Source organism: Pipistrellus hanaki (genome assembly GCF_964339955.1).
Source record: "Pipistrellus hanaki genome assembly, chromosome: X".
Lineage (NCBI taxonomy): Eukaryota > Metazoa > Chordata > Mammalia > Chiroptera > Vespertilionidae > Pipistrellus > Pipistrellus hanaki.
In genome coordinates, this window is record NC_140524.1 from 7,229,907 (window position 1) to 7,257,465 (window position 27,559).

General features: G+C 46.7%; 1 protein-coding gene across 1 annotated transcript; it reads left to right on the plus strand.

Annotated features, from left to right (window-relative positions):
• Positions 1-1,147: 1,147 nt before the first annotated feature.
• GPR173 (G protein-coupled receptor 173) lies at positions 1,148-23,653 on the plus strand. The gene is made up of 2 exons (XM_084871123.1): positions 1,148-2,115; positions 22,197-23,653. Exon 2 carries the CDS (start codon positions 22,294-22,296, stop codon positions 23,413-23,415), a length of 1,122 nt encoding a protein of 373 aa, XP_084727249.1. The 5' UTR covers positions 1,148-2,115; positions 22,197-22,293; the 3' UTR covers positions 23,416-23,653.
• Positions 23,654-27,559: the final 3,906 nt, after the last annotated feature.

Consider the following 27,559-nt stretch of genomic DNA (forward strand, 5'->3'; position numbering starts at 1 on the left):
ATTAACTGCCAATTCAAAATAAATGTTAATTTCCATTGTGAATTTATCTTGGACTCATTGGTTCCCCCCCCCCCTTCCAAGTATGGTGTCCAAACTTCAGTGGGCATAAAAGCTACTACCTGAGGACCTTGTCAAAATAGGGTTTCATCCCAAACCTGCTAGATGAGTACTTCTAGGAAGTAGGCCTGGGGACCTCCAAGGGATTTAGATGCAGTTGGGCTGCAGGACCACAGTTGGGTAGCAAAGCAAGGGTTTCCTGAGGGCAGAGAGCAAGTCTGATTCACCTGTTTGTCAGTAACCACCCTGGGGCCTAGCATAAAGCATGTTTAAAAAGTGGGTGAACCAATGGGTGGGGGGAGAAAGGAAGTAAAATTGCTTATATTGAGAGAATTGGGATTCTTGAAAGCTATTAGGGGATCCACTGTGGCATCATTTGGTCCCAATTTAGTCCATTCAGGTCAGAAATATTTTCCTTGTCTTCAAATCTCTGCCTACCAGACTGTCTCTTCACCTGCCCCGTTCTGCTGTCCTGGAACATGGACTTAGGTACGGGTGCCAAGAAGGTAAGGGTGGCACTGGAGATTTCTTGAGAGGGATTGTACAGAGCTGGGCAGCATTCCATGCCCTGCCCACCCCACCCCCACCCCCAGCCCACCTGCAGGTCTTGGCTGGGAAAATGCCCATAGAACCCATTCTAAATAAGGTTACCTACCCCACCTCTCAGAGCTCTCGGCATTCCTCCCATCCCCACGCCTTTGGAAAACTTCCACACCCCAACCCCAGAACCCCACCCCTATCTCCTCTGCACTTGTAGGCCCCAGAGAGTTCCTCTCTCATCAGCCTCTTGGGTACCTCTCCCCACCTCCACGCATGCCTCTCTCGAGCATCTCAGAAAAGCCCAGTCTGACTTCCCCAGCCAGCTATTGTCCTGGCAGCACAGCCGCCACGCCAGCATCCCCACCCAGTCGGCCAGCCAGCCAGCAGGCTGCTCCCGGCCTCCCCAGCCCCCCCCCCTCCCCGCCCCGCCCCAGGGAGGACCAGGCTGGCGGCTGGGAGTCTCCCTGCCGGCTCAGCCTCCCTCCTTCCCTCCTTCTCTCTCCTTGCCTCCCTCCCTCCTCCCTACTCCGCCCGCCCCTGAGGTAGGGACCTTGCAAATCGAGGAGAGGGGGGACGGACAGCCAGAATGGGGTCCAGCTGAGGGCCCTGGGCTCCCGGTTGATGCTCTATTCAGGCTGAGTGTCCCGGAATCCTAGAACCTGGATTTGTGGGCGCCGCGGTGGTTCCCGGACCTGGAGGGTCCCTCCGGCAGGCCCGTGGTGCCCCCGTTTTGCACCAGGACCCCCCCTCGGATGCTCTGAGCCACCCTCCTCAACCCGGATCTGAAACCCGGGACACAGCTCTCAGGCCAGCCTCTCTCTCCACCCCAACCCCCCTTTCTGGCGTCCATCCCCTCCCCAACACCACCTTTGCTGCTGCCTCTGGCTGTGGACCTGCACCTCTTCCCCATCCCCGCCAGGCCCAGGGAGCAGGGGGAACCTGGATGAGAGCCCCCTCAACCTGGGGCTCTCCCAGGCCATGGCCCAAGTGCTCCCAGGGAGGAGCCCCGGACCCTGAGCATCTGCTAGAGGCTTGGCAGAGGCTCCGCGGGGACTGTGTCTTCTGAGGACAAAAGGCGGCGGCCAGCAGGCAGACAGGGGGGGTTGGGGGGGGGGCGGAGGGACCGGCAGCCAGACGGGCAGACGGGCAGCAGGGGCCAGCGCTGGCCCCCTCCCAGCTTGGCGGTGGCATGAAGATGGGGGTGGGAGTGTGCAGTGGGGGAAGCACCTGCCCGGACCCCCACCTGCCAGCTAGCTGGGCACCCCAAGGCTGTGTGTTGCCCACCTGGTGTTCCCCAACACCCCCAGCCCTGCTCAGTGCACCCTGCCGGTGCCTGCTTCCCCTGATGTCTGCGATTTAGACCAGCCCAGCTGTATCCACGGCAACAGAAGCAGGAGTGTCAGTGGCCGCCAGATCACGGAGGGTCCCACAATGTGGCCTGGGATGTGATTTATCCTGGGCGAGACAGCTTGAGCTCCCTCCCTGGATTCCAAGACAGCCCTGCTGAGAGGAGCCCAGGTAGGTGGAAGGATGCATGCAGTGACTCTCTGTCTCTAGTCTCTCTCTCTATCTTTCTACTTGGACACCCAAGCCTGGAGATTCCTCTAGCCATCCTCATCTTTCCGAATCCCAAATGTCCCATGAGAAAGGGTACCACCACCTGTTTCCCCCGCACGGGGTCCGTTATCATCATGGTCGCATTCAGACAAGAAGCTGTGCTAACATTTCCTTGTGTGCTCGCTGTGGAAGGCATGCCTGGGAGCCGGTGGTGCTCTCCTCACAATGCCTGCACCCTGAGCAGGCTCAGCCTCCTGCAGCTGCTGCCTCTCCCTCTCCCTCCTCTTCTACTCTCCTCCAGCTTCCGTAGCCTGCATGCAGGGTGTGTGTCTGTGTGAGCAGGCAAGTGGGTAGACATGATAGAGAAGCTGCTCCCAGCCCAGACCACCCCCCACTCCTTTTCTACTTCTCTCCCTCCCTCCATTCCTTCCTTCCCTTTCCCCCCCCCCCCTGTTTCTCCCCACAGGTAGTAGACTTTTGCTCACTCACTACCGAAAATATTGCTGCGATTCCCAAGATAGGGGGAGGAAGCCACACTGTAGGGCTAAAAGGAAGGTGAGGTGGGGGTGGGGAGCATTTCCAGGCCCTAGGCTGTCTGATGGCTCTGTGGGCACAACCACCACACCACACATCCACCTGCAGGGGCCAGACATAGCGTGGTTGTCCCCACAGGGTGGACCCCAGCCTCCATCACAAGGCTGTCTGTCTTTGTTTCAGACATGCATGTTGTGTCTGGGACCCCAAGATCTGATAGCCTTGTGCATAGTGACCAGTGTTCTCTATGTCTGGAGGGGCAAGAAAGCCTGGTACATGGAGAGTATAGATTCTCCAGGGGGCACTTCCCCAAACTGCAACTTTAGTGAAAGCGAACCCCTTATTAAACCCCAGTTTTCCCATCTGACAATGAGACTGGTAATCCTTCCATCATGGGTGTGTGCAGTGACTAACTGAGTTGGTGCATGGAAAGAAAAGATGTGTATAGAAGTGGCTCTGAAGCATTGCCAGCAGAGCTCATAGTCAATACTGTTGCTGATTATTCATGATTACTGTTGTTATTGATTATTCAGGGGAGACACTGACACCTCTTCTCCAGGGTCTTGGTAGAGATCTGGAGAGGGCAGCAGGTAGGCATGTGGGGAGTAGTAGAGTGGAGGCAGATCAGCTGTGTTATAGCTCCTCATTTGTAGGGAGTGATCAGTGGTGGCTGTGGGCAAAGCTTTTGCCTCCTGTCCCCACCCCATTCCAGGTTCCTTTTTTCTTGCACATGCCCTGTCCCCTGTCTTTGCAGAAACACACACACACACACACACACACAGAGGCTTGAGCTGCCCCCTCCCCCCTATGATCTAGCAGAGGCCTGGCTTGCAGCCTGCAGCATTCCTGGCCCTGGTGATGTATGCGTCTCCCTGTTGAGGGGAGACTTGGCAAGAGTTTGGCCTGTGGTCAGTGGTTGGCATGGCCTATAGACAAGGCTGAAGCTTCTGAGATCTCAGGGCTTTGGGTAGAGCTGGGGTGTGGCCCATGCAGCAGTCAGACCTGTGGGGGACGGGACCCAGAGAGTTGCTAACCTAGAGCCTGGGCTGGGGAAACAGTGGGATCTGCTGGCTGGTTTTCTGGGTGTGGAGATGTGGGGGAACACTGGGTGGTGGCTGGAGAAGGGTCCTCAAGGCTGGGGAGGAGGAGGATGGGAAAGCCTGAGGCCCAGAAAATGCCCTATGTGGGGGCAGGGAAGGGTGGGGCTTTGAGGTCTAGAGTAGACTTTTCTGAAGATGCATTTGGTGCAGAAGGGAAAGGACCCAGCTTGCGGTCCGGAGGCATCTGGTCCTCAGTGTGAGTGTGTATGTGCAACTGAAAATATGGCTGTGTGCAGTCTGTTAGTGTTTGTGTGTCTATTCATGAGCACTGTGAATGTGTATGAGTCTGTATCTGTGAGCAGGTCACGTGAAGGTGTGTGCAATTGTGTGCATGTTTGGGTAGGCTTGTGTGTGTGTGTGTATAGGGGAATGGGTATGACTTTGCATGTCTGTCTGGGTAAGCAAATGGGCATGTTTCATTCTGAGTCTGGATGAGGGCGTGTTGCTCTGAGTCAATAAGCCTGTTGAATGTCTGGTTGTATGTGTGTGGCATCAATTTGTCTTTGAGTGTGCGTGTGTGAGTGTGAGGGTTTCAGAATGCCTGGGACTACATGTCCAAACAGGTGAATGCCTAGTTGTATCTGATTGTGTTTATCTGTATGTGCCCATGTGTGCATATGTGTGTAGGTGCATCTAAATGGTATGTTTGTGCGTGTAAGGCATGTGTATATGTCCATGCATGTATGGTTGGATATGTGTGTGCTTCTATATGGGTGTGTCTGCCATGTATATGTATGAGTAGGCCTCATGTGTATGTATGTGAATATCCATGTAGATTCTCCAATATTTTTAATTGTATATATGTCTATGGGCATGCTTTAGTACATTTTGTTTGTAGACAGCTCTATGGGTTTACATCTGATTGGAGAGATGTTAGTGTAGATGGCCACTTTAGTATAATGAGAGCTAATTGTGTGGGTAAGGGAGAGTGTGTGAATACATGTTTTGTGCATGGAAATATATTTTGTTTGTGCACATTTGACTTTATATATGGGTGGGTAGGGCTGGGGGAGGTGTACACCTGTATGTATATGCACAAAAGACTGTGTGCAAGGTGAATAGATGAATTTGTGTATATGTCTCATTGTTTGTGGGTACGCTGTTATGTGTGAATGCATGTCTGATTGTGGTATGCTTGAATAACTACATTTCATAACACTTGAGTGCACATGTCTCATGTTTTGTTTGAATTTCTAAGCGTAAATGTGGATATGTGACTGAATGTATATATGTGTCTATGTTAGTATGTGTGAGCATCTGACTGTGTGTGCATTTGAGTGAATATTTTGTACATTAAATATTTTCTGTGTCCATGCACGTTTCCTGTGTCCATACACATCTAAGTATATGCATGTGTGTGAATATGCTTGTGTGTGTACCTAGCTGAATGTACAAATATGTGAATGTACCAGTTTTCACAGTTCTATTTGCATATGTGTGTTGTGCTTATATACCATCATTTGTTCTAGAATATATGTTTTGGAACAGTGTAAATGAATGTGTGTCCATGTCACTATTGGCCTATAAGTGTGTTTGTGTGTATGAGGACGACTTAGCATGTGTGTGTCGTGATGAGTGTTACCAATTCTTCTTTTGCAGATGTACAAGTATGTGTGAATATGTGATTGTTCTTCCCTGTGTGCAAGTGTGTGGACATACCTTTGTGTCCAAGTCTATCTGGAAAAGTAAGTGTAAATGAATCTTCTTTTGTTTACATACTTCTCATATGGATGTATGAACATGTGGGACCATACATGGTGTGCACATCTGTTATTTTTGTGTGTTTTTAAGTATATTTAGGTCTCCATGTCTGATTGTGTACATAGAGAAATGAATGCTGTACAAGTTTGTGTGCATGTGGATATGCTCACAGGTGTACATGTGGATATGCTCAGTTGTGTGTATAAGTCTATGTGTGTTAGAATGTTTGTATATGAATACATCATCTCATTGACAAGCATGTACACACCTGGGTATTTATATGTGTAAGTACACTCATGCATGAATGTGTGTGAATATACTTGTCTATATAAATGATTTTCACAAAGAGCACCCAAATTATGCCATCCAGGCAGAAATCTAGATGTGAATGTGAATGTGTATGTGTAAGTGAAAGTATATCTGGGGAAAGCAGGGAGGCAGAAGGAGAGGAAGAGAGGAAGTATTTGCATTGTGTGTATGTAAGAGAGCCTTGGTGTTTCTGGTTAGAGTGTATATGTGTGATATTTGGGTATACAGGTGTACCCCGCTTTCCAAATGTTCTCATTAAGCCATTTCCCTTTCATGCAAGACCTATTTTAGTAAGGGAATAGCTTTTATCATAAAAGCAAAGTGGCATAACACAAACTTTCAGAAAGTGGGAGGTACTTCTGACTTTACACCATTTTGGCTTACAAAAGGTTTCATAGGAATGCTCTAGTTTTGGATAGAGGGGAAACCTTTATTTGGGAAGGATGAGTGTGAGTGTGGATGTACACAAATGGTGTGTTTGTGAGGTACTATGAGAGTATCAGCCTATTTGGGTAGAGTATTATATGACTAAGAGATAGGGTGTGGCTGGGTGGGAACATGTGTAAGGATGTGTATATTTGTGGGGTACGTGAGGATGGATGTATCTGGATGATGCAAGAGAGAGTGGGAGTAGCTGAATGATATGTATGTGGATATATCTGTGTTGTATGTGTAAAAAGATGTGGGTATTTCTGGGTAGAGTATGTGTATGAGAGAGTATGGGTGTAACAGGATGGGGAAATTCATCCTGTGAGAGCATACCTGGATGGTGTGTAGGTGGGTGAGAGCACAAGTGTAGCTAGGCAATGGAAAGTGTATGATGTAGTATATCTAGAAGGTGTATGTGTGTTATAGAGAGAATTTGGGCACATCTTGGTGAGGATGGGGGCGTATGTGAATGTGTATATAATTGGAGGGTACTATGGATGGTGTGTGGGGGTGTATTGAGAGAATATGGGTGTAACTGCATTGTGTGTATGGACTGTGAGTATTCTAGATGATGGTGATTAAGAGGAGGAGGAGGATCTGGATTGTGTGTATGTGTAAGAGAGTAGGTGTTTCTGAGTGTGGTGGGGGTCTGAGAGCACAGATGTGTTTGGTAGGAGGAGTGTGTGAGTGTATCTGGATGGGGTGTAAGTGTTTGGGTTTAATTGGGTTGGAGTGAGTGTGGGTATACTGGGGTGTGAGTGGGTGTATCTGGGGTGTGAGTGGATGATGGGGGGGTACATCTGGGCTATGTGTGAGATAGTATGTGGGTGTGTTTTGAGGGAATGTGCTTGAATGTGAGTATATCTGGATGACGGGTGGTTGAGAACACAGGTATGTTTGGGTGGCAGAGTGTGTGCTAAGGTAATGTAGATGGCGTGCTGTGAGAGCTTTGGTTTTGTATCTGGGTGTGTATGTACTTGGGTATGTATGTGAGTGCGTGTATAACTGGATGGTGTGTGTGAAAGAGAGTTTGAGGGCATATCTGGGTGGGAAGCTTGTGTTTGGAGTGTGTGTGGGTGGTGTTGAGGGGTTGAGAGCGTTGGATGTATCTAGGCAGTGGAGTGTCTGGAGAGGTGCACCTGGATGGCATGTATGAGAGTTGGATGTATCTCAGTGGGATATGTGTGTGAATGCAGATGTATCTAGACAGTAGTGGGATGTATCTAGATGATGTGTGTGGGGAGTGATTATATCTCAATGGTCCATATGGGAGGAATCTGAATGGTGTGTGAGAGGGTGGATGGATCTGGGTAGAGCCATGTGACTGGAGCTGTGTTTGAGGAGGGGTGAGAGAAAGACAGGCAGAAACAGAGAGACAACGAAAGAGCCAAAGAAAGAGCATGAGAAATTCTGGATGTATATGGATAGGATTTGTGTGTGAATAGGTGTTTCTGGATTATATGTAGGTGGGTATCTGTGTGTGGATTTATTTGGGTTGGGAATTTATGAATGTGAGTATCCGGGTAGGGTGTGTATAAATGTAGTGTCTTTGAATGGCATGTGTCTCATTTTGGGTGTGTCTTTTTTTTAAAATATATTTTTTATTTATTTATTTTTATATATATACAGAGAGGAAGGGAGATGGATAGAGAGTTAGAAACATCGATGAGAGAGAAACATTGATCAGCTGCCTCTTTCACATCCCACAACCAAGGTACATGCCCTTGACTGGAATTGAACCTGGGACCCTTCAGTCCACAGGCTGACATTCTATCCACTGAGCCAAACCAGTTTCGGCTGGGTGTGTCTTGATAATGTCTGTAAGAGATTGTAGGTGTGCTTGGGGCGGATATGAGGGCTCTTGGTTGGGGGGAGCATGCGAGTGTATCTTAATGTTGTATGTGAGAGTGTGGATATACTGAGTTTGGAGTTTGTGTAAGTGTGGCTGTATCTGGGTGGAGTGCCTGTAACTAGGTGTATTTGAGATGTGTATGTGTATAAGAGTGGGTATGTTGAGATGGGATGTGTGCAAGAGTGTAGCTGTGTCAGTATTGAGTGTGTGTGTGAAAGGGAGTGCATGTGAATAGTGTGTGTGAGAAAGAGAATGTGCACCTAGCTGGATCAGGGTGTATGAGATGGGTATATTTAAACAGGATATGTGGGGTTCTCTCTGGATGGCATACAAGAAAGAGATCAGGTTATCTGGGTATATGAAAGAGAGTGTATAGCTAAATCTGTGCAGGGTGTGTGAGTGTGAGCATAACTAGGTCAGGGGGTGTGCTTGTGAGCAAATATGGTTAGTTTGTATAAGAGTTTGGTGTATTTGGGTGGGGAAGTACCTGAGGATGCAGGTGTATCTGTATGTGAGTATAGACTTATCTGGATGCTGTGTAGGTGGTATATCTGGGTGTTTTGTGTGTTTGATAGTATGGGAGTGTGTGTGTGTGTGTGTGTGTGTGTGTGTGTGTGTGTGTGTGTGTGTCTTTCCTAGGGCATCTATACCTCTGCTGGAGTGTCTGTGACCACATACATGTGTATGTGTGTACGTCTGTACCTGAGCATGTTGGTACATGGCTTGTGTGTGCACATGCTTGTGCTAGGATGGTGTGTGTATATGTGCATGAGGTGAATGCGTTTCTTCACAAGAATAAGTTGAATCTGCAAGGTCTCTGGAGCCAGACTCTGGGTTTGAATCCTAGTTCTGCCATTTTTTAGCTGTGCAGCTTTGGGCAAGTCACTGAACCTCAACTAAGCTGCAGTTTCTTATTTGTAAGTAAGGATAATAATACAGCCTGTCTCCGAGGGGGAGGATTGGATGTGTTAATATTTGAAAAGTGCTTAGGACAATGCCTGGCACATAACGAGTCCTCTGTGCCAAATAAGGTGCTGTAATTATTACATGTGCTGATGTGTAAGTAACATTATGTGTCCACCTGGGAGTGTGAATGGGATTGTTTCTGTGTGTACATTTGCTACATCTGTATCAATGTGCATGTATGACAGAATGAGCAGATCCTGTGTATATATGAGTGTTTGTACATAGAAGTAGGTTTGTATTTTATGTGTCCCAGTGTGTGTTTACAACTGTGGATGTATGAGGAAGGAAGTGTGTGTCTAGTAGGATAATGGCAGGGGTCAGTGCACAGATATCTGGTGTATGAGTGCACACACCTGTATTTGTGGCAGTGTTGTGTCCATGTGAGTGCAGGTGTTACCTTCATTGTTGATGTGCCTGCATATGTGTGTGTGGATGTATGAGAGTATCTTTTGATCTGAATATGTAAACACGTTTGTAGTGGTTAGGATGTAAATGTGTACTTGTGAATCTCTGTTGTGTCTGTAAATGTAAGAATATTGGTATCCATGCTTATATGTGATGATGTAGGGTGTGTGTGTGTGTGTGTGTGTGTGTGTGTGTGTGTGTGTAAAAGATTTGTTCCTATCTGGCCATGTGATAGGATACGTATATCTGTGTTGTGTGAATGTATGTGTAGGTGTGAATGGGTGTGTGCATCAGAGTGTTTGTTCCTTTCTGTGTTTATAAGCATCAGTGGCTCAGTGGGTGTAAATGCATGAGTCTGCACTGCTCCCCATGCCTGCCTGCTTCTGTGTATGTAGCAGTAAGCCTTAGCAGTGTGCATGTATATGCAAGCATGTCTGTACTGTGCACATATGTGCCAGGGCTGATTTTTATACTGTGTGTGTATGTGTATGTGTATGTGTATGTGTATGTGTATGTGTATGTGTATGTGTATGTGTATGTGTGGGAGGGCAGGGTTTGTATAAGAGAGTGGGTTTTAATCCTTTAGTGTAAGGGCATAAGGTGGAGAAAGGCCTGGATCTGGAGGATGTGAGTAGGACTTGCCTGTGTCTGAATGTCAGTTCTGTGCATTCATGACTGCATCTGACAGCGTGTGGGTCCATACGATTTGATTTGTAGGTGTATGTGTCTGCATGTGTGTCCATGTGAATGGTGACCGTGTCTCTGCCTAGGCCTATATTTCTATGGAAGGGTGTAAGTATGTGAGAGCACTTCACTGCACTTATCGGCTCATATAAGTCTGAATGGGAATGCAAATTTGAATCTCCATGTGTGTATGTGCCTGTGTACATGTATCTGTCTGTGTATGCCAGTGTGTCTATGCAATGTGATTCGATGTAATGTGCTGGGGCATTAGTAACCCACCACACAGAGAAGGTGAAATATGTGTATGGCACACTGGAGTAAACTGAAGAGGATTTAATTTAGGGGTACTGGGGTTTGATGAAAAGAAAATCCTAACATTTTCTTGATATTGTACAAATTGGTAAGAAAAACAAAAATGCAAAGTTTTAGGGAATTTACAAAATTTGATTACAACTTTGAAATGAAATTTTCTCATAGAACACTTGCCTCACTTCTGGAACTATAACTTTTTTAAAAATATATTTTATTGATTTTCCACAGAGAGGAAGGGAGAGGGATAGAGAGCTAGAAACGTCGACGAAAGAGAAACATCGACCAGCTGCCTCCTGCACACCCCCTACCGGAAATGTGCTCGCAACCAATGTACATTTCCTTGACCGGAATCAAACCTGGGACCCTTCAGTCCGCAGACCGACGCTCTATCCACTGAGCCAAACAGTTTTGGCTGGAACTATAACTTTTTTATTCCCTCATGCAAATTAGTAGTGGTCAACATTCTTCTGAGACTTTGGTCATGATGGCCATGATTGATTTTATGGCCACTTAAAATTCATTTATGGTCATTTTTATCGTGACTGGTAAATCACTTGGTACTGAGCATAAATCTTCTACATCAAGTTATTTTGTTTCTTGGTAAACACACACACACACACACACACACCCCAAATAAATTAAAATGACCAGTTTTGACATGGATATAAGCTTCCATCATGGCCTGCCATTCCTTGGAAGGCATATTGTTGAAGGTAAGATTCATTCCATGGAGGATGCTCAGGCACAATTTGCCCCAATGCCCTCAATAATTAGCTTGAATGTCTGAAACATAGATGCATAGTTCCGCAAGCCAGCAAAGCTCACCTCAAAGGCATGAGCTTTCGAGTCATCAAGTACCATTTTTGAAGCATCAGATGTAGTTTCTAGTGTTGAATATGGCTGATGATACCAATCTTTCCAGAGAAATAGAACAATTGTTTGTTCGTGCCTCCTCTTTTCACCTCCCTTTGATAACTCACTTGTTCTTGCCATGGCCAGGCAGAGACCTAGGTTTTATGCCCGAAATAGCTACATGATCGCTTCTATCTCTTGGTAGTTACCAACAACAGGAAACTGCTTGCATTAAGCAGGTGGCAGCAAATGGTCAAATAGTATTTTTCCTTCCTTCCTTCCTTCCTTCCTTCCTTCCTTCCTTCCTTCCTTCCTTCCTTCCTTCCCCCCTTCCTTCCCTCCCCCCCCCTCTCTTTCTTTCTTTTTCTATTTTTTGAATAGTATGTTTTTAATTAGTAAAACTTTCTCATCAATAAGCAACTTTGGATAATTCGTAGTCTTTGAATTTTATGCTTCAAAGGGATCCTTCTTTAAATCTAATGTCTTTTTCTTTTCTTTCAGTCAAATGTAATGTTGAAATTTCTTGCAATGAATGCTCATAAGTTTTGAATCCAACAGAAAATTTTCATTTTGAGTATTTCAAAAATAATCATGAAGCTTTCCCCTTAAGTAGACACAGACATTACTCCACTCATCTTAATAAGTCGTTTTTTAGTATTCAGCTTCTAATGCTAACTAACCATCACCCAGGGAGCCATACTTGACCTTACTGCTTCTAAGTTGAAGTTTGGCTTCAAATCCATAAACCTTGTCATTGTACTTTAAAAAAAGCAACCTTGTCAGTACACCTTTACATATTTTTTAGCATCATAAAAATTTTTATATAATTTTATTCATGTGCTCAAAAAGCCATTTGTTTAAACCAGTAAGCAATCTGCAAAGGGATAATCATTCACAAAGAAATGCTGAAACTTCTTTTGGCTCATAAATCTTTTACCAAATCCTTACACACTTAGGTTTAAAGCAATAGAGAAGGATGTACTAATCCCACTGCTTCACAGAAAGCTGACATGCAGGTGGGTGGTGCTTTGAATTTAATTAGATTCACCTCGTATCATTTACAGTGGACATTAAACCTATAGGCAACTTTTTAAAAATATATATACTGAGTGGCCAGATTATTATGTACTCAGTGTACATCCTATGTAATAAAAGGCTAATATGCAAATTGTCCCCTGGACCAGGAGTTCAACCAGCAGGCAGGCTGGATAGCCACCCATGTCCCCTCCCCCTGGCCAGGCTGGCTGTACCCTACCCATGCACAAATTCATGCACTGGGCCTGTAAAACACACACACACACACACACACACACACACACACACACACACACACACACTGAGTGGCCAGGCTATTATAAGTTCAGAGATAATAATAATATGGCCACTCAGTATATATTTCTATTGATTTCAGAGAGGAAGGGAGAGGGAAAGAGAGAGAGAAACATCAATGATGAGAGAGAATCACTGATTGACTGTCTCCTGCACACACCCAACCAGGGATCAAGCCTGCAATGCAGGCATGCATCCATACCGGGAATCGAACCCTAACCTCCTGATTCAAAGGTCGACGTTCAACCACTGACCCACACCTGCGGGCTACAGGCAAGCTTTATAAGGTAAGGGCTCCTCGGTGAATGAATCTTGGTGTTTTCAGAACAAATTCCAGACATAAACTTCCTGCCATCACAAAAACAGCACCAGTCCACAGACTTATGCAGTTCCCACAATCTTTCAAAATATGTATCACTTTGAATATTTCAACCTTAGTTTTCTCAATGCTTTTTGCATTTCTCTTCAGGGTTTCTAACTAATTCTATGAACCAAGACAGTTAATTAACATCCAGAGAAGCATCAATGTAAAATGAAAATTCTTTGATTCAATAGTCTTCTGGGTTAATGTCATCTTGATGTCCTTTGACCTGTCCACACTATCTCCTAATAGCAATAATTGAAAGTTGTCCCCTTCCTATTTTTACCTCCTGGGTTTCAAATATAGTGTAGACAATTTCCTGGCAGACTGCTAACATGTGTGATTCTACTAAGAGGGGCATCTTAGGTTTATTTGTTAATCATGTAACCCTGTCACTAGCTGGTTGAGCTCTATCTAAAAATGTTCTAATCCATCTCATACACTGAGTGGCCAGATTATGATGATCTCTGAACGCATAATAATCTGGCCACTTGGTGTATATCCCATATAATAAAAGGCTAATATGCAAATTGTCCCCTCAACTTGCATATTGGCCTTTTATTATATAGGATTCGACTATAAGGCTGGCCGGCCAACCATCCATGTCCCCTCCCCCTGGCCAGGCTGGCCGGACCCCACCCATGCATGAATTCATGCACTGGGCCTCTAATATACATACATACATACATACATACATACATACATACACCGAGTGGCCAGATTATAATGCGTTCAAAGATCATAATAATCGCCACTCAGTGTCAATGAGCCTGGATTCTTAATTTGCACTTCCAGTTGCTTTAAGAAGTCTAGATCTTTCTCTGTGTGTTAATGTTCTGTAGTCAGTTGACCAACATAGCCTACTGAGAAATGGGGTTTCTTTTGATAACTTTTCCACACAAATCAGACATTTAGGCTGAGAAAGAAAGGACTAATTGCAAATTTGAGACAATCTTCAGTAGATTGTTTCAATTAGGGACATCCTGGATTTTTTTGGGACGGGAAATTCCTGTGTTTGTCCTATGAGTCTCCTGATTTTCCAGCTTTACTAAAAAAGTCCATCACGATGGGGGGGAAATCTTAACAATTAAATTTACTTGAATATAGATAGAACATTGATGAGCCCCAGCTGGTTTGACTCGGTGGCTAGAGCATTGGCCTGCAGACTGAAGGATCTTGGGTTTGATTCCCAGTCAAGGGCATGTACCTCAGCTGCAGGCTTGATCCCGGTCCAGTCAGGCCACATGAGAGAGGCAACCAATCCATGTGTTTCTCTCACTTTGATGTCTCTCTGTCTGTCTCTCCCCTTCCCTTCGACTCTCTCTAAAAATATATAAAATAAAATATTGAAGGGGTCAGCTGAGCTTTTGGACTTCTGAAAACTGAGTTTTTCAATAAACACATTTTAGGTCTTCTGCAGTCTTCAGAAAGCATCACCCTGAAACAGCCATAAAAGCCTAGCTTTCCCTTTAATGAATCAATTGCATTCAATTACAGTCAGGCTTCATTCATTCACTGACAAATATTTTTACCTAAACACAAAAGATCATAACTAATTAAGAAATCCCATCAAGAATCAGATTTGGCTACTTGTTAGTATTAAAAGCCAATAGCAAGTAAACGAATACTCTAAGAAATAATAAAAACTTGTATTATTTTAATGTTTTTAAACGTGTTCTTTTAGAAATACTAAAATGCTTATGAATGAAATGTTATAATAGATATGCTTCAGAATATTCTGTAAGTAGGGGCAGTGTGTGAGGTTATTGGTGAATCTGGGTGATAGGTGAACTGAGGTTCATTACAGGATTCTTTCTACTTTTTTTTCTTCTTTCAAATGTTCTAGAAGAACACAATTTCTTTTATAACAAAGCAACGGCGAAGGAAATTACCAAGCTAATTATATTCCTCTTAGGAAAACCTAATACCATATAATAGTAATAACAGCAACAATCACACAACCCTTGTATTTCTGTAGGAAAAAGAGTTGTGAAACAATAAAAATGAGATCAAATGAAAAGAAAAACAAACATATATACACTTAGGGGGAAACCTCACAGAAGATGAACGAGAGCCCCATCTTGTTCTGGCCTCCTGCTGGGGCAAGTACCCACCAGCCTGGCAGATCTGCTAATGTTTCCACTTGTGTGTGCAGGGTTTGGCTTGTCTACACATGTGCAGGACTACCTCTTGGTTTATACCTGTTGCAGGATATGTATATCATGTAAGTGTATCTGTATTGGGAGCAAGTTTGTGTGTGCACAGATGTCTGTGAGTCTGATTGTGTACATGGGCAGTTTTTCTCTTTGTGTTTGTGTGTATGTGTGTCAAGTGCATGTGAGTATGGTGGCCTATGTAAGTGACTTTGAAGTTGAATGTGAATGTGTGTAATAGTGGTTGTATATGTGATGATATAGGTATGCCACTGTTTGCATACCTGTGTTGCAAGAGCTTGTCTGAATATGTGAGAGGATTTGAATAATCAGGTATATTGATACAAAGGGGATATATGAGTCTATGTGTGACAGTGAGTAGGTTTAAATGTGTGTATCTGTCAGGATTTGAGAGTGCACGTGTGTGTGTGTGTGTGTGTGTGTGTGTGTGTATTGGGGGTTTATAATTGTGGGTTTATGAACCATCGCACAAGTATATGTGTGAGTGTGTCTGTGTTTGTAATTCTCAGCCCTCTTATACCCAACACCCTCTTTTATATAACATTTTGCAATGCCCCTTTACTATCTGTAATGAAGTTCTTAAATAATATAATCTTTCTCCACATATAATTTCAAAACAAAATCCACATAGTATTTTATACAATAGTCATATTGTATTAACTCTAGTACATATAAATAAGAAATACAAGGAAAGTGGTTTATAAGAAAATAATTTGTATTTCAGTGTGTAAGTGCTTGGCCATAACCCTCCCCAGAAGATGCGATGAAGTAGTTAGAGGCATCTTACAGTGATTATTTGGATTCAGGAGAAGGGGGAAATCAGAAGCTGCCCTTTGCAGAAACTGCATAAAAATGACAGGCAGAAGCTTAGGGCTGAGATTTTTCTGAAATAGTGAACAGCTCAAGGAAAGTGCTCCACAAACAGAATATAGTCACCTGTGAACTTAGCCCCACTCCTAAGTATAGTAAATCCCCGCTTAACGTCATCAATGGGTTCTTTTTTTAGTAAATATATTTTATTGATTTTTTACAGAGAGGAAGAGAGAGGGATAGAGAACTAGAAACATTGATGAGAGGGAAACATCGACCAGCTGACTCCTGCACACTCCCTACTGGGGATGCGCCCGCAACCAATGTACATGCCCTTGACCGGAATCGAACCTGGGACCTTTCAGTCCACAGACCGACACTCTATCCATTGAGCCAAACCGGTTTTGGCCATCAATGGGTTCTTGAAACTGTAGCAAAATGACGTATAGCAAAACCAGTTTTACCACAGGCTGATTGATGTCAACCGGAGTTAAGTTCCTAAACACTAAACACATCTGATCAACGTTACAACCATATGACATTGAATGAAACCTTATTCGAGGACCTACTGTACATTAAAAACGAGGGGGATTGTGTTTCTCTCTGAAACAGAGGTAGATTCTAGATTCGGTTCATTACAAACCCAAAGTCCCAGGGGAAGCGAGACAATGTGTTGGCTGCGTGGGGCTGCCATGCACATCACTGGATCGCCAGTATCCTTACCTGGGACCCTTAAATGCTAGAATAATACCCTACACCCTAGCATGGTGGCAATAAAAAATGCACCGACAAATTTCGAAAATGTCCTCTAGGGGGCAGTAACGCCTTCATTGAGGACGAAGCACTGGCATTTAGGCAGGGTACACAGTACGTGTGCGACTGAGGCAATGTACGTGGAACACCCTCCATATGTGTGTGTGTGTGTGTGTGTGTGTGTGTGTGTGTGTGTCTAGGCACAATGTCCCTATGTGCGAGCTGGTTGCTGTCCATGGGTCTCCATTGCAGTAGGCTGCGTGTCATTGTGAGTGTGCAGGTATCTTGTGTACCTGCGTCTAAAGGCTTGTGGGCACCAGGTTGGGGCTATGCTCAGAAGAACCCTCTCCTCGGTGATTTATACAACTGCCCCAGCTTTCCAAGCAACACCAGGGTTTTGTTCCTTTGCTGCTATTGTTTTTCCCCCTTTGTTTTCGTTTAGCATTTGCTTTTGTTTTCATTCTGAACTGTGTACACATTATCCGCCTTCTTGGTCTTCGTATGTCTCCCTGTCTCCCACTCTGTGTATCTTTATTTCTGCCTCTCTCTTTCTCTGCCTCTATCTCCATCCCCTCTCTTCATCTGTCTCTCACTCCCCCACCCCATCTCTAGTTCTCTAAATCTTTCTTTCCTGGTTTTATCCCTCCCCTGCTATCTCTCTACCTCAATATCTACTTATCTCCCTCCCTCCCTCTCTACATCCCTCCATTCCTGACTCTGTTTCTGTTGTTTTTTATTCTATCTCTTTCTATCTCTGTCTCTCTCCCTCTATTTTTTAATATATATTTTTATTGATTTTGTACAGAGAGGAAGGGAGAGAGATACAGAGTTAGAAACATCGATGAGAGAGAGTCATCGATCAGCTGCCTCTTGCACACCCCCTACTGGGGATATGCCCTCAACCAAGGTACATGCCCTTGACCGGAATCGAACCCGGGACCCTTCAGTCTCCAAGCCGACGCTCTATCCATTGAGCCAAACCGGTTTCGGCTCTCCCTCTATTTTTGTATCTCTATCATATCAGTTCCCAGGCAGGGCACATGCCTGAGTTGCAGGTTTGGTCATTCTGACCAAATGTAACCCATTGTTTCCATTTTTCTCTCTCTCTCCTCTGTCTCTCCCACTCTTTCCTTTCCTCTCTATGTACCTCTGTTTCTGTGGTCTCACTCTCCTTTTCTCTTCTTTCCCTTTCTGTTTCTGTTTTTCTCTTCCTCTGTGTGTAAGGCTGTCTCCCCTTTCTTTGTCTCTGGCTCTCTCCCCCCACCTTTCGCTATCTCTGTCTCTCTCTGCTCCTATCTCTTTCTCTTCTCTCTTACTCCGTGTGTCTCTTTGACTCTCTCTTAAACTCCAGTTCTGTCTCTTTAACTTCCTACCCTGTCTCCTCTCAAGGCTAAGGTAGGTGTGTGTGTGTGTGTGTGTGTGTGTGTGTGTGTACACATTTACACAGAGCCAGCTGTCTGTTGGCCGGTCCACAGTTCTATGGGAACTATCAGGCTTTGAGGGCCCGCTGAAAGGGACCTGTCAACCCATTTCCCCTGCGTCCCTGCCCCAGCACCTTCTTGTGGCTTATTGCCACTGGCTCTGAGATTTCCAGGTGCCATAAAAAAAGCCTGGCCCCGGGGAGCTGTGGCAGGCCAGGTTGGACTGAGCTGGAAAACAGTGCAGATGGGAGACTTTTTCCTGGGAGAGGAGGGGTTAGAAAGACACCCTCTCAAACTCCGCCTTCCCCAATCTCAAGCTCATCCCAGCCTCAAAAGTAACTCTGATCTTTTCCGGTGTCTGCCTTGCCAACTTTCCTCTTGAACCTTCCCTGTTATCTTATCACACCCCACATCCTCTGCCCCAGCCAGGATTCTTCCTGTTTCCTGCCCAGGGAAGGTTTTATAGAGGTGTCATCTGAACAAAGATCCGAAGGGGGTGAGAGAGTTACTCCTGTGGATATCAGAATGATGGCTAGGCAGATCATGTAGATGGGAGCCATAGGAGGGGCTGTGAGTAGAAGTCGGATATGCGATGACTAGGGATTCAACAGGATCCTGCTCTCCCACTCAGGCACTGCCCTGCTTTAGTTCTTTTCCTAGAATGCATCACTTTTTATTTTATTTTATTTTTAAAATATATTTTATTGATTTTTTTACAGAGAGGAAGAGAGAGGGATAGAGAGTCAGAAACATCGATCAGCTGCCCTCTGCACACCCCCCACTGGGGACGTGCCCGCAACCAAGGTACATGCCCTTGACCGGAATCGAACCTGGGACCCCTCAGTCCGCAGGCCGATGCTCCATCCAGTGAGCCAAACCGGCTTCGGCTAGAATGTATCACTTTTTAAAAATAAATATATTTTTGTTGATTTCAAGGTGGGAGAGGGAGAGAAAGATAGAAGCATCAATGATGAGAGAGAATCATCAATCGGCTGCTCTTTCAGCAAATCCCACTTGGATGCTTCCAGGCAGCCCTCCCTGAGCCGTTAGCCCATTTCTTCCCTCAGTCAATTGGAGAGTGTGAGAGTCTATATGCCCTGCCCTGGACCACTTTTGTTCTCATAGGGAGAGACAGGCATTAAAGCAAAATTTAAAGGTAAATTAAGCCCGGCCAGCGTGGCTTAGTGGTTGAACATCGACCTATGTACCAGGATGTCACTATTCAATTCCCAGGCAGGGCACATGCCTGAGCTGCAGGTTTGGTTCCCAGTATGGGATGTGCAGGAGGCCACTGCTCAATAATTCTCTCTTATCATGGATGCTTCTATATTTCTGTCCCTTCTGCTCTGAAATTAATAAAAACATATAAAGAGAATTTTAAGTAAGTTAATACAGTGTGTTAAAAGAGATAAATACTAGCCTGACTGGCATTGCTCAGTGGTTGAGTGTCAACCTAGGAACCAAGAGGTCCTGATTATCATAGATTCCTGGTCACAGCACATGCCCTGGTTGTGGTCTCGATCCTCAGCAGGGGGCGTGCAGGAGGCAGCTGATCAACAATTCTCATCATTGATGTTTCCATCTCTCTCTCCCTCTCCCACCCTGAAATCAATAAAAATATATTTATTTTAAAAAAGAGATAAATTCTAGGGGGGAAAAATGAACTAAAGCAGGGCAAAAGACATGGGTGCTCTTATTTTTCACCCAGATTACTGCAAGAGCCTCCTAACTAGGCTCCCAACTTCCACACTTGTCCTCATGGTCTGTGCTCCTCATAGCAGCAACCAGGATCCTGTTCAATCCCCATCGCATATCTGACCTCTGCTCACAACCCCTCCTATGGCTTCCATCTCACTCAGAATACAAGTCAAAGCTCTCACCATGCCTACATGATCTGGCCTAGCCATCATTCTGACTGCACCTCACATCACTTGCCCCTTACTCACTCTGTTCCACCCGCAGTGACTCCTGTGCCTCTTCAAATGTACCATCTGTGGTCCCACCTCAGAGCCTTTGCTCTGCTGTTCCCTCTGCCTGGACTTCTCTTCCCCCAGATATCCACAGGAGTAACTCTCTCACCCCCTTCGGATCTTTGTTCAGATGACACCTCTATAAAACCTTCCCTGTCCACCTCATCAAAAATTGCATCTCCCATACCCCTAACACTTCCTATCCCCCTTTCCTCATTTTTTGTTTGTAGGAATTTACCATCATCTGACTTACTATACTTCATCCATGTATTTTTTTTTTAATCCAGAATGTCAGCTCCACAAGGCAGGGATCCTTTTCTCATTCACAGGTGCATCCACCATGCCTGGCATACAATAGATACTCAATAAATGGTTTCTCTCTTTCTCTCTTTTTTAATATATATTTTATTGATTTTTTTTTTTTTTTTACAGAGAGGAAGGGAGAGAGATAGAGAGTTAGAAACATCGATGAGAGAGAAACATCCATCAGCCACCTCCTGCACACTCCCCACTGGGGATGTGCCCACAACCAAGACACATGCCCTTGACCGGAATCCAACCCTGGACCCTTCAGTCGGCAGACCGACACTATCCACTGAGCCAAACTGGTTTCGGCAATAAATGGTTTCTCTTAAAGAAAACATTTTATTTATGAGAGAGAGATAGAGATAGAGATAGAGATAGAGATAGATGGATAGATAGATAGATAGATAGATAGATGATAGATAGAGAAGAGAGAGAGAGATAGATTTGTTGTTCCACTTCTGTATGCCTTCATTCGTTGCTTCTTATATGTGCTGTGACTGGAAATCAAACCCGCAACCTTGGCATATTGGGATAATGCTCTAACAAACTGAGCTACCCAGCCAGGGAAATAAATGTTTTTTCAATGAAGGAATACACACAAGCATATTTACATCTTTATACTCACACACTCTCTGCCTTACTTAAACTAAAAACCCAAGTCCTCATCATCACCCACAGCCCTCCACGACCTGGCCTTGGACACCTCTACGGCCTTACTTTCTATCACTGTCTCCCTCACCTGCCCTATTCCAACCACACTGGTTTTCGCACTGCTCCTTAAGCAGGCTAAGCACTTGCTGATATGAATAAATACACCTATTTAATGAGTGGCCACCAGTATTAACAAGAAAACAAAAACAACCAAAAGAATGAAACAGAGTAGAAACTGAGAGTATATTAGACATAGATGTGAAACTTTTGATTCAGCTGTGTGTGCACACGTGTGTGTGTGTGTGTGTGTGTGCTGTATTGCAATGTAAAATCTTACTATGGATGGCAATAAATACTATGGGGAAGAGTCCAGCTGGCATGGCTGAGTGGTTGAGCATCGACCTATGAACCAGCAGGTCACAGTTTGCTTCCCTGTCAGGGCACATGCCTGGGTTGCTGGCTCGATGCCCAGTGTGGGGTGTGCAGGAAGCAGCCGATCAATGATTCTCTCCCATCATTGATGTTTCTCTCTCTCCCTCTCCCTTCCTCTCTGAAATCAGTAATATGTTTGTTTGTTTTTTAAAAAGGGGGGGGGGGGAGCCACATCAACATCCCTGCCTCACACACCCATCAGCATAGCAAACCTAGAGATATGAAGTGTCCTCACTCAGCAAGGATGGGGTAGAAGCATCAGTGGGCCAGGGCCAGGGCCTGACACCAGCCGGGGAGTAAGCAGGGGTGGCTACACAGACACGCTAACACTGCCCCTTCTGTTTCTTCCTCACTTTTTCTTTCCATGTTTCTCCCTGTCTGTCTTGTTTCTCTCCCTCCCTCTCCTTCCCTCTCTCCCTTCTCCCTCTCTCTTCCTCTCCCCTATCTCCCTGTCCCTCTCCCTCTCTGTCCCTCTCCCTCTTCTTTCCCCTTTTCTGTCTCTCTTTTCATCCCCTCCATTTCTGTCTCAATTTTTTTATCCATTTCTATCTTTGTTGTCATTTTCCATCTCTCTTGCCTATCCTTTCTCACTCCTTCTCTGTGCCTCTGTGTGTTTTTTCCTCTCTGTCTCTCTCTTACCCTCATCTCTCTGTGTCTGTGTCTGTGTCTCTCCCACTCCCCCCACTTGCAGGTGCAGCCCAGCAGGACAACTGATGGAGTCCCCCAGAGCCCATCGAGTACCAGACTGGCTGACTCCATAGGGTTGGGAGCAGCCCCTGCCCTTCATTATGGCCAACACCACTGGCGAGCCCGAGGAGGTGAGCGGTGCTCTGTCCCCACCATCAGCATCGGCCTACGTCAAGCTGGTGCTGCTGGGACTGATCATGTGCGTGAGCCTGGCGGGCAACGCCATCTTGTCCCTGCTGGTGCTCAAGGAGCGTGCCCTGCACAAGGCTCCTTACTACTTTCTCCTGGACCTGTGCCTGGCCGACGGCATCCGCTCTGCCGTCTGCTTTCCCTTTGTGCTGGCTTCCGTGCGCCACGGCTCCTCCTGGACCTTCAGCGCGCTCAGCTGCAAGATTGTGGCCTTTATGGCTGTGCTCTTTTGCTTCCATGCGGCCTTCATGCTGTTCTGCATCAGCGTCACCCGCTACATGGCCATCGCCCACCACCGCTTCTATGCCAAACGCATGACACTCTGGACATGTGCAGCCGTCATCTGCATGGCCTGGACCCTGTCTGTGGCCATGGCCTTCCCACCCGTCTTCGACGTGGGCACCTACAAGTTTATCCGCGAGGAGGACCAGTGCATCTTTGAGCATCGTTACTTCAAGGCCAATGACACGCTGGGCTTCATGCTGATGTTGGCCGTGCTCATGGCAGCCACACATGCTGTCTATGGCAAACTGCTCCTCTTTGAGTATCGTCACCGCAAGATGAAGCCGGTGCAGATGGTGCCAGCCATTAGCCAGAACTGGACATTCCATGGCCCCGGGGCCACCGGCCAGGCTGCTGCCAACTGGATCGCTGGCTTTGGCCGTGGGCCCATGCCACCAACCCTGCTGGGTATCCGGCAGAATGGGCATGCAGCCAGCCGGCGGCTGCTGGGCATGGACGAGGTCAAGGGTGAAAAGCAGCTGGGCCGCATGTTCTATGCGATCACACTGCTCTTCCTGCTCCTCTGGTCACCTTACATCGTGGCCTGCTACTGGCGAGTGTTTGTTAAAGCCTGCGCTGTGCCCCACCGTTACCTGGCCACTGCTGTTTGGATGAGCTTCGCCCAAGCTGCCGTCAACCCAATCGTCTGCTTCCTGCTCAACAAGGACCTCAAGAAGTGCCTGAGGACTCACGCCCCCTGCTGGGGCACAGGAGGTGCCCCGGCTCCCAGAGAACCCTACTGTGTCATGTGAAGCAGGCTGATAGGCAGACAGACAGGGAGAAGGTCATGGCCACTACCATGGGGCTAACAGAAAGGGAGGGGTAGGGCCCCATGCAGGAGCCTTTCTTTCTGAGCTTCAGCCCCAGCCCCTCAAACCACCCGGAATCTGGGCACCTTTGCCAACACCTCCCTAGGGGTGGGGGACCGGGAAAGAGGTGTTTCTAATTCTAGGGCCTGTCTCTGCTGCCTCCTTTTCCACTTCTACAATCTCTCTTTCTCTCTCTCTCTCTCTCTCTCTCTCTCTCTCTCTCTCTCTCTCTCTCTCTCTCCCCCTCTCTCCTCTTTCTTCTCTCTTCTCTCCTCTCTCTCTCTCTCTCTTCAGAAAAAGAAAACAAACGTGAAAGTGCAGGTTTTTCTACTATCAGCTGAGGAGTCGGGCTTTCTTGCTTTAATGTCTCTCCTTCTGACACTGTCGAGAATGGGGAAATTTGTCCTGTAAAATAGACTTCCAAGGGCTCTTCCGGCCCCCTCTGCTCCCATGCACCCTCCCCTTCCAAGTCCTCTAGCAAGGCCTGGATATTTAGGGGGAAGCTGATCTGTTGACAAGGGGGACCAAAAGGGGTGCAGGGTCCCCAGGGAGCAGGGATGTTTAATTGCTATGTCGTGTGCAATGTTGTTTTAGGCTAACTCTGGTTTCACGCCCAGTCTCCTCTTGCTACCCATGTCCAGACATCCCAAGTGTTTCTTGAGCATCTGAGAAGCCAGGAGGGGCGGGAGAAGGGCCCTCCGGATGGGCACAGGCTAGTGAAGGGCAGGATGTGAGCCGCACGCCTGGAGTTTGACAGTATTCTCTAGAGCTGCCTCCTGGATCCCCAGCCCCCAACTCCTCTTTCTAAGGGTGGAAATCCACTCCAGCTCCACAAGGGCTGATGTGAGTGCCATACAGGCAGGAGCAAGCCCCCAGGAAAGTATAGGGAGAGAGCTGAACTCCCCAGAGTAGCTGGATTTGAGAGCCTGGCATCAGAGCGGAATGCAATCCCAGAATTGTCTCCTGGTTCATGCTACTCTCCGAAAGATGAAAATTGTTGTTGTTGTTGTTGTTTTTTTGGGGGGAGGGGCTTGGTATCTCATAGAGGATTTGAATCCATCCCTCTGTGACCTCTTTTTGTCCTCTCCAAGCCTCAGGGCCCTCAAGCCCTTCCGTGGTTGCCCTTGGACTTCTGGGCCCTCAGCTCCCAACTTGCCACCCTCCGCCCTTACCGCCTCCCAACGTGGAACAGACTGTAGCCACATTCCCCAGGTGGGTGACCCCAAGCTTCCCTCCCAGGGCAGAGTCCACTCTGGGATCACCCCAAGGACAGTTCTTGTGGCCTGGGGATCCAAGCTGGCACTCCTTTGCCTGGTCTCACCCAGGTTCTCTGTGGGCGGGGCAGATCTGTATTTATCCACCCCCTTTTCCTTCCCTACTGAAACCCTAAGTCCTAAGCCTTGACCCCAGAAGAATGGGGAGGGCACTCTAGGCAGGAGAGACATTAATGAGCCTGGCTGTGGAGTTGTCCTGGAAAGGCAGGCCAGAGTGGCTGAGAGGCTGGGGGTGGGGAGGGTACCTGTTCTCTCAGTGATAGTGATGGGGGTGCCTTTTCTAGGGGGTGGGGTGGGGGGGCCACGGGGGTGGGGTAGATAGGGTACATTCAGGAGGGTTTTCCTCCATTTCTTTTTTCTAACTGCCTGGATTCACCATTGGATTTTGTAAATGGAAAACTGAAATGAACAATGCTATATTGGATGTTTTCTCTTTCTGACTGTGTGTGCGTGTCTGTCTGTGTGCGTCTGTGTGTCCATGTGTCCTGTCTGCATGACCACATGTGGGGAGGTATGATTGAGTGAGACGGTGTGTTTGTGTGACTTTGTATGGGGAGGCACCCCTGCCTGGTACACATGCGTGAGTAAATGCCTGTATGTGGAGACATATATGGCATGCACACACACATACATGTATGCACCTAACTGAGAGGAGACAAACTACAGTATGTGCCTGCGGCAGCAGGAAGTCGAGTGGCCGGAGAGATAGAACTTGAAAAGTACATATGTATATAGCAAGAGGAAGATTCCCATCTCATCAGGTCTTCCTCCCTTGGCACAGGTTCTGAACATGGCAGACAAAATACTTGAGAACCCCATTCTCTCCCCAAAGAGCCCCCAAGTAGCACTTTCAACCTCCCAAATCAGTCTCTTCTCCAAAACCCAAACAAGGTGTTCCTGAAACTGGGCCGCCATGGAGAATGGGGACTAGGAATTGGGGATCCAACTTGGGGAGAGCTGATGGGTTAGCAAATGCCCCCCACAAAGTAATGGCTTCTGGAGGGCCTGCTCGGTCTGGGATGGGAGATCTTCTGAAAGGTCTGCTTTATGCAGCTGGGGCTTTATTAAGCTTTGGCTAAATTCAGAGTGAGGGATGTCACAGGAGGGAACCCACGCCTGGAGGTCTACCCAGCCAGACTGTTGCCTGGGCACTCAATTATTATTTATTTACTTATTCTCTCAGGTGCACAGAATTGAGTTGACCGTACTCCTCAGTTCTTGGCACGGCTATATCATCATTGATCCATGCGAAGCCCTTTGTTTATTTTGGTTTGTTCTGTCCCCTCCATCAGCCATCCCTGATCCCATCCCCCCGCCCACATAGGCACCCACTCTCGTGTATTTAACATACGTCTTTCCAAACCACCATTCATGTGTTTATTTACATATATGTGTATCTGTGAAAAAAATATATGGTATTGTTATGTGTTTTAATTTACATAAACAGTATTGTACTATAAATCTTGTTCTGTTTCTTTTTTCACTCAACATTCTGTTTTGGAGAGATCCAGCCATGTTGCTGTATGTAGATCTAATTCATTCTAGTGGTCATCTTATACACACATATCACATTTTCCTTACCCATCCCTCTGGAGATGGGGCTCTAGGTTGCTTCCAGTTCTCTACTACAACAAGGCTACAATGGGTAGTTTCCTCCACTTCTCTTTAAGGATATCTCATTTAGAGGAGAGGAAGCCGAAGCTCAGAGAGTCACAAAGTGGAGAAATAAACCCCTGATTTGAATCCTGACCAGAGCCAGAACCATGCCCCATCAGAGACCTGTCCGTCTGGCCCCCCCAAAAAATATTTTTTTTCAAATACAATTAAATAATCCAGTATATACTGGGGAAAGGGAGAGGAAGGGAGGGGAAGATGTATTGAGTCCATGGAAAAGAAAGCCCTAGAAAAATCTAGCCTACGAACTGAGTTACATGTTCATGACGCACAGATGTTACCGTTTTATTTATTTATTTTCTGTGTGCGTGATTATGTCTAGAGCCATTTTGCAGAGATGGAAAACTGCCACGTCCAAACCTGGCCTCAAATCCAAGTCCCTAGGTCTCCACTCAAGTCCCGGCTCAGGGTTAGAGCAACCCGAGCCCCCAGGGGCCTCACAGGGGCCTCAGTGGGGTCTGAGGCCTGGCAAAAGCTGGGGGCAGGGCCTGAGACCAGGCAGATTTAAGAAGTGCGTAGTTGCCTGCGGCAAGGAAAAGGGGGGGAGGGGAGGAGAAGAGGGGGGGATGGATGAACGACAGCGAGGCTCTCCGATTTGATTTGAGCACGACCTGCTCAGCGCCTGCCTTTATTTTTTTGTTTTGATTTTTTTGATCGTCAGAACCACTGGTTAACATTGATGAATAACATGACAACGCTTTCAGGGGTACGGTTTTATAATACATCCGTAGAACGTATGGCGTTCTTTACCTCAAGCCCCCCTTCCCTCCTCCCCCCCCCCTCTGATTCAATAAAAAATAAAAAAAATAAAAAAGAACCACTGGTACGTTTCCCATTGGCCGAAACGTTGGCAGGGTGAGGGAAAGGGGTTTCTTCCCCAGGCTTTTCCCTCAGCCAATCGCCCCTCAGCTTTCTCCCCGGTCGCGCGGGGGCGACAGCCCCCTGATTGGCAGAGCCGAGGGCAGCCAATGGGAACGCGTCGAGGGGGGCGGTGTTGGCAAGCAGATTGCGTGAGAGCGGGCGGTGGTCTCGCGCACGCCAGCGCCGCCTCGGCAGCGGGCAGCCAATGGCGAGGCGGGACAGGCCCCTGACGTCACGAGGGGCGGGGCCTGCGCGCTTGGCGCGGAGGGAGTAGGACG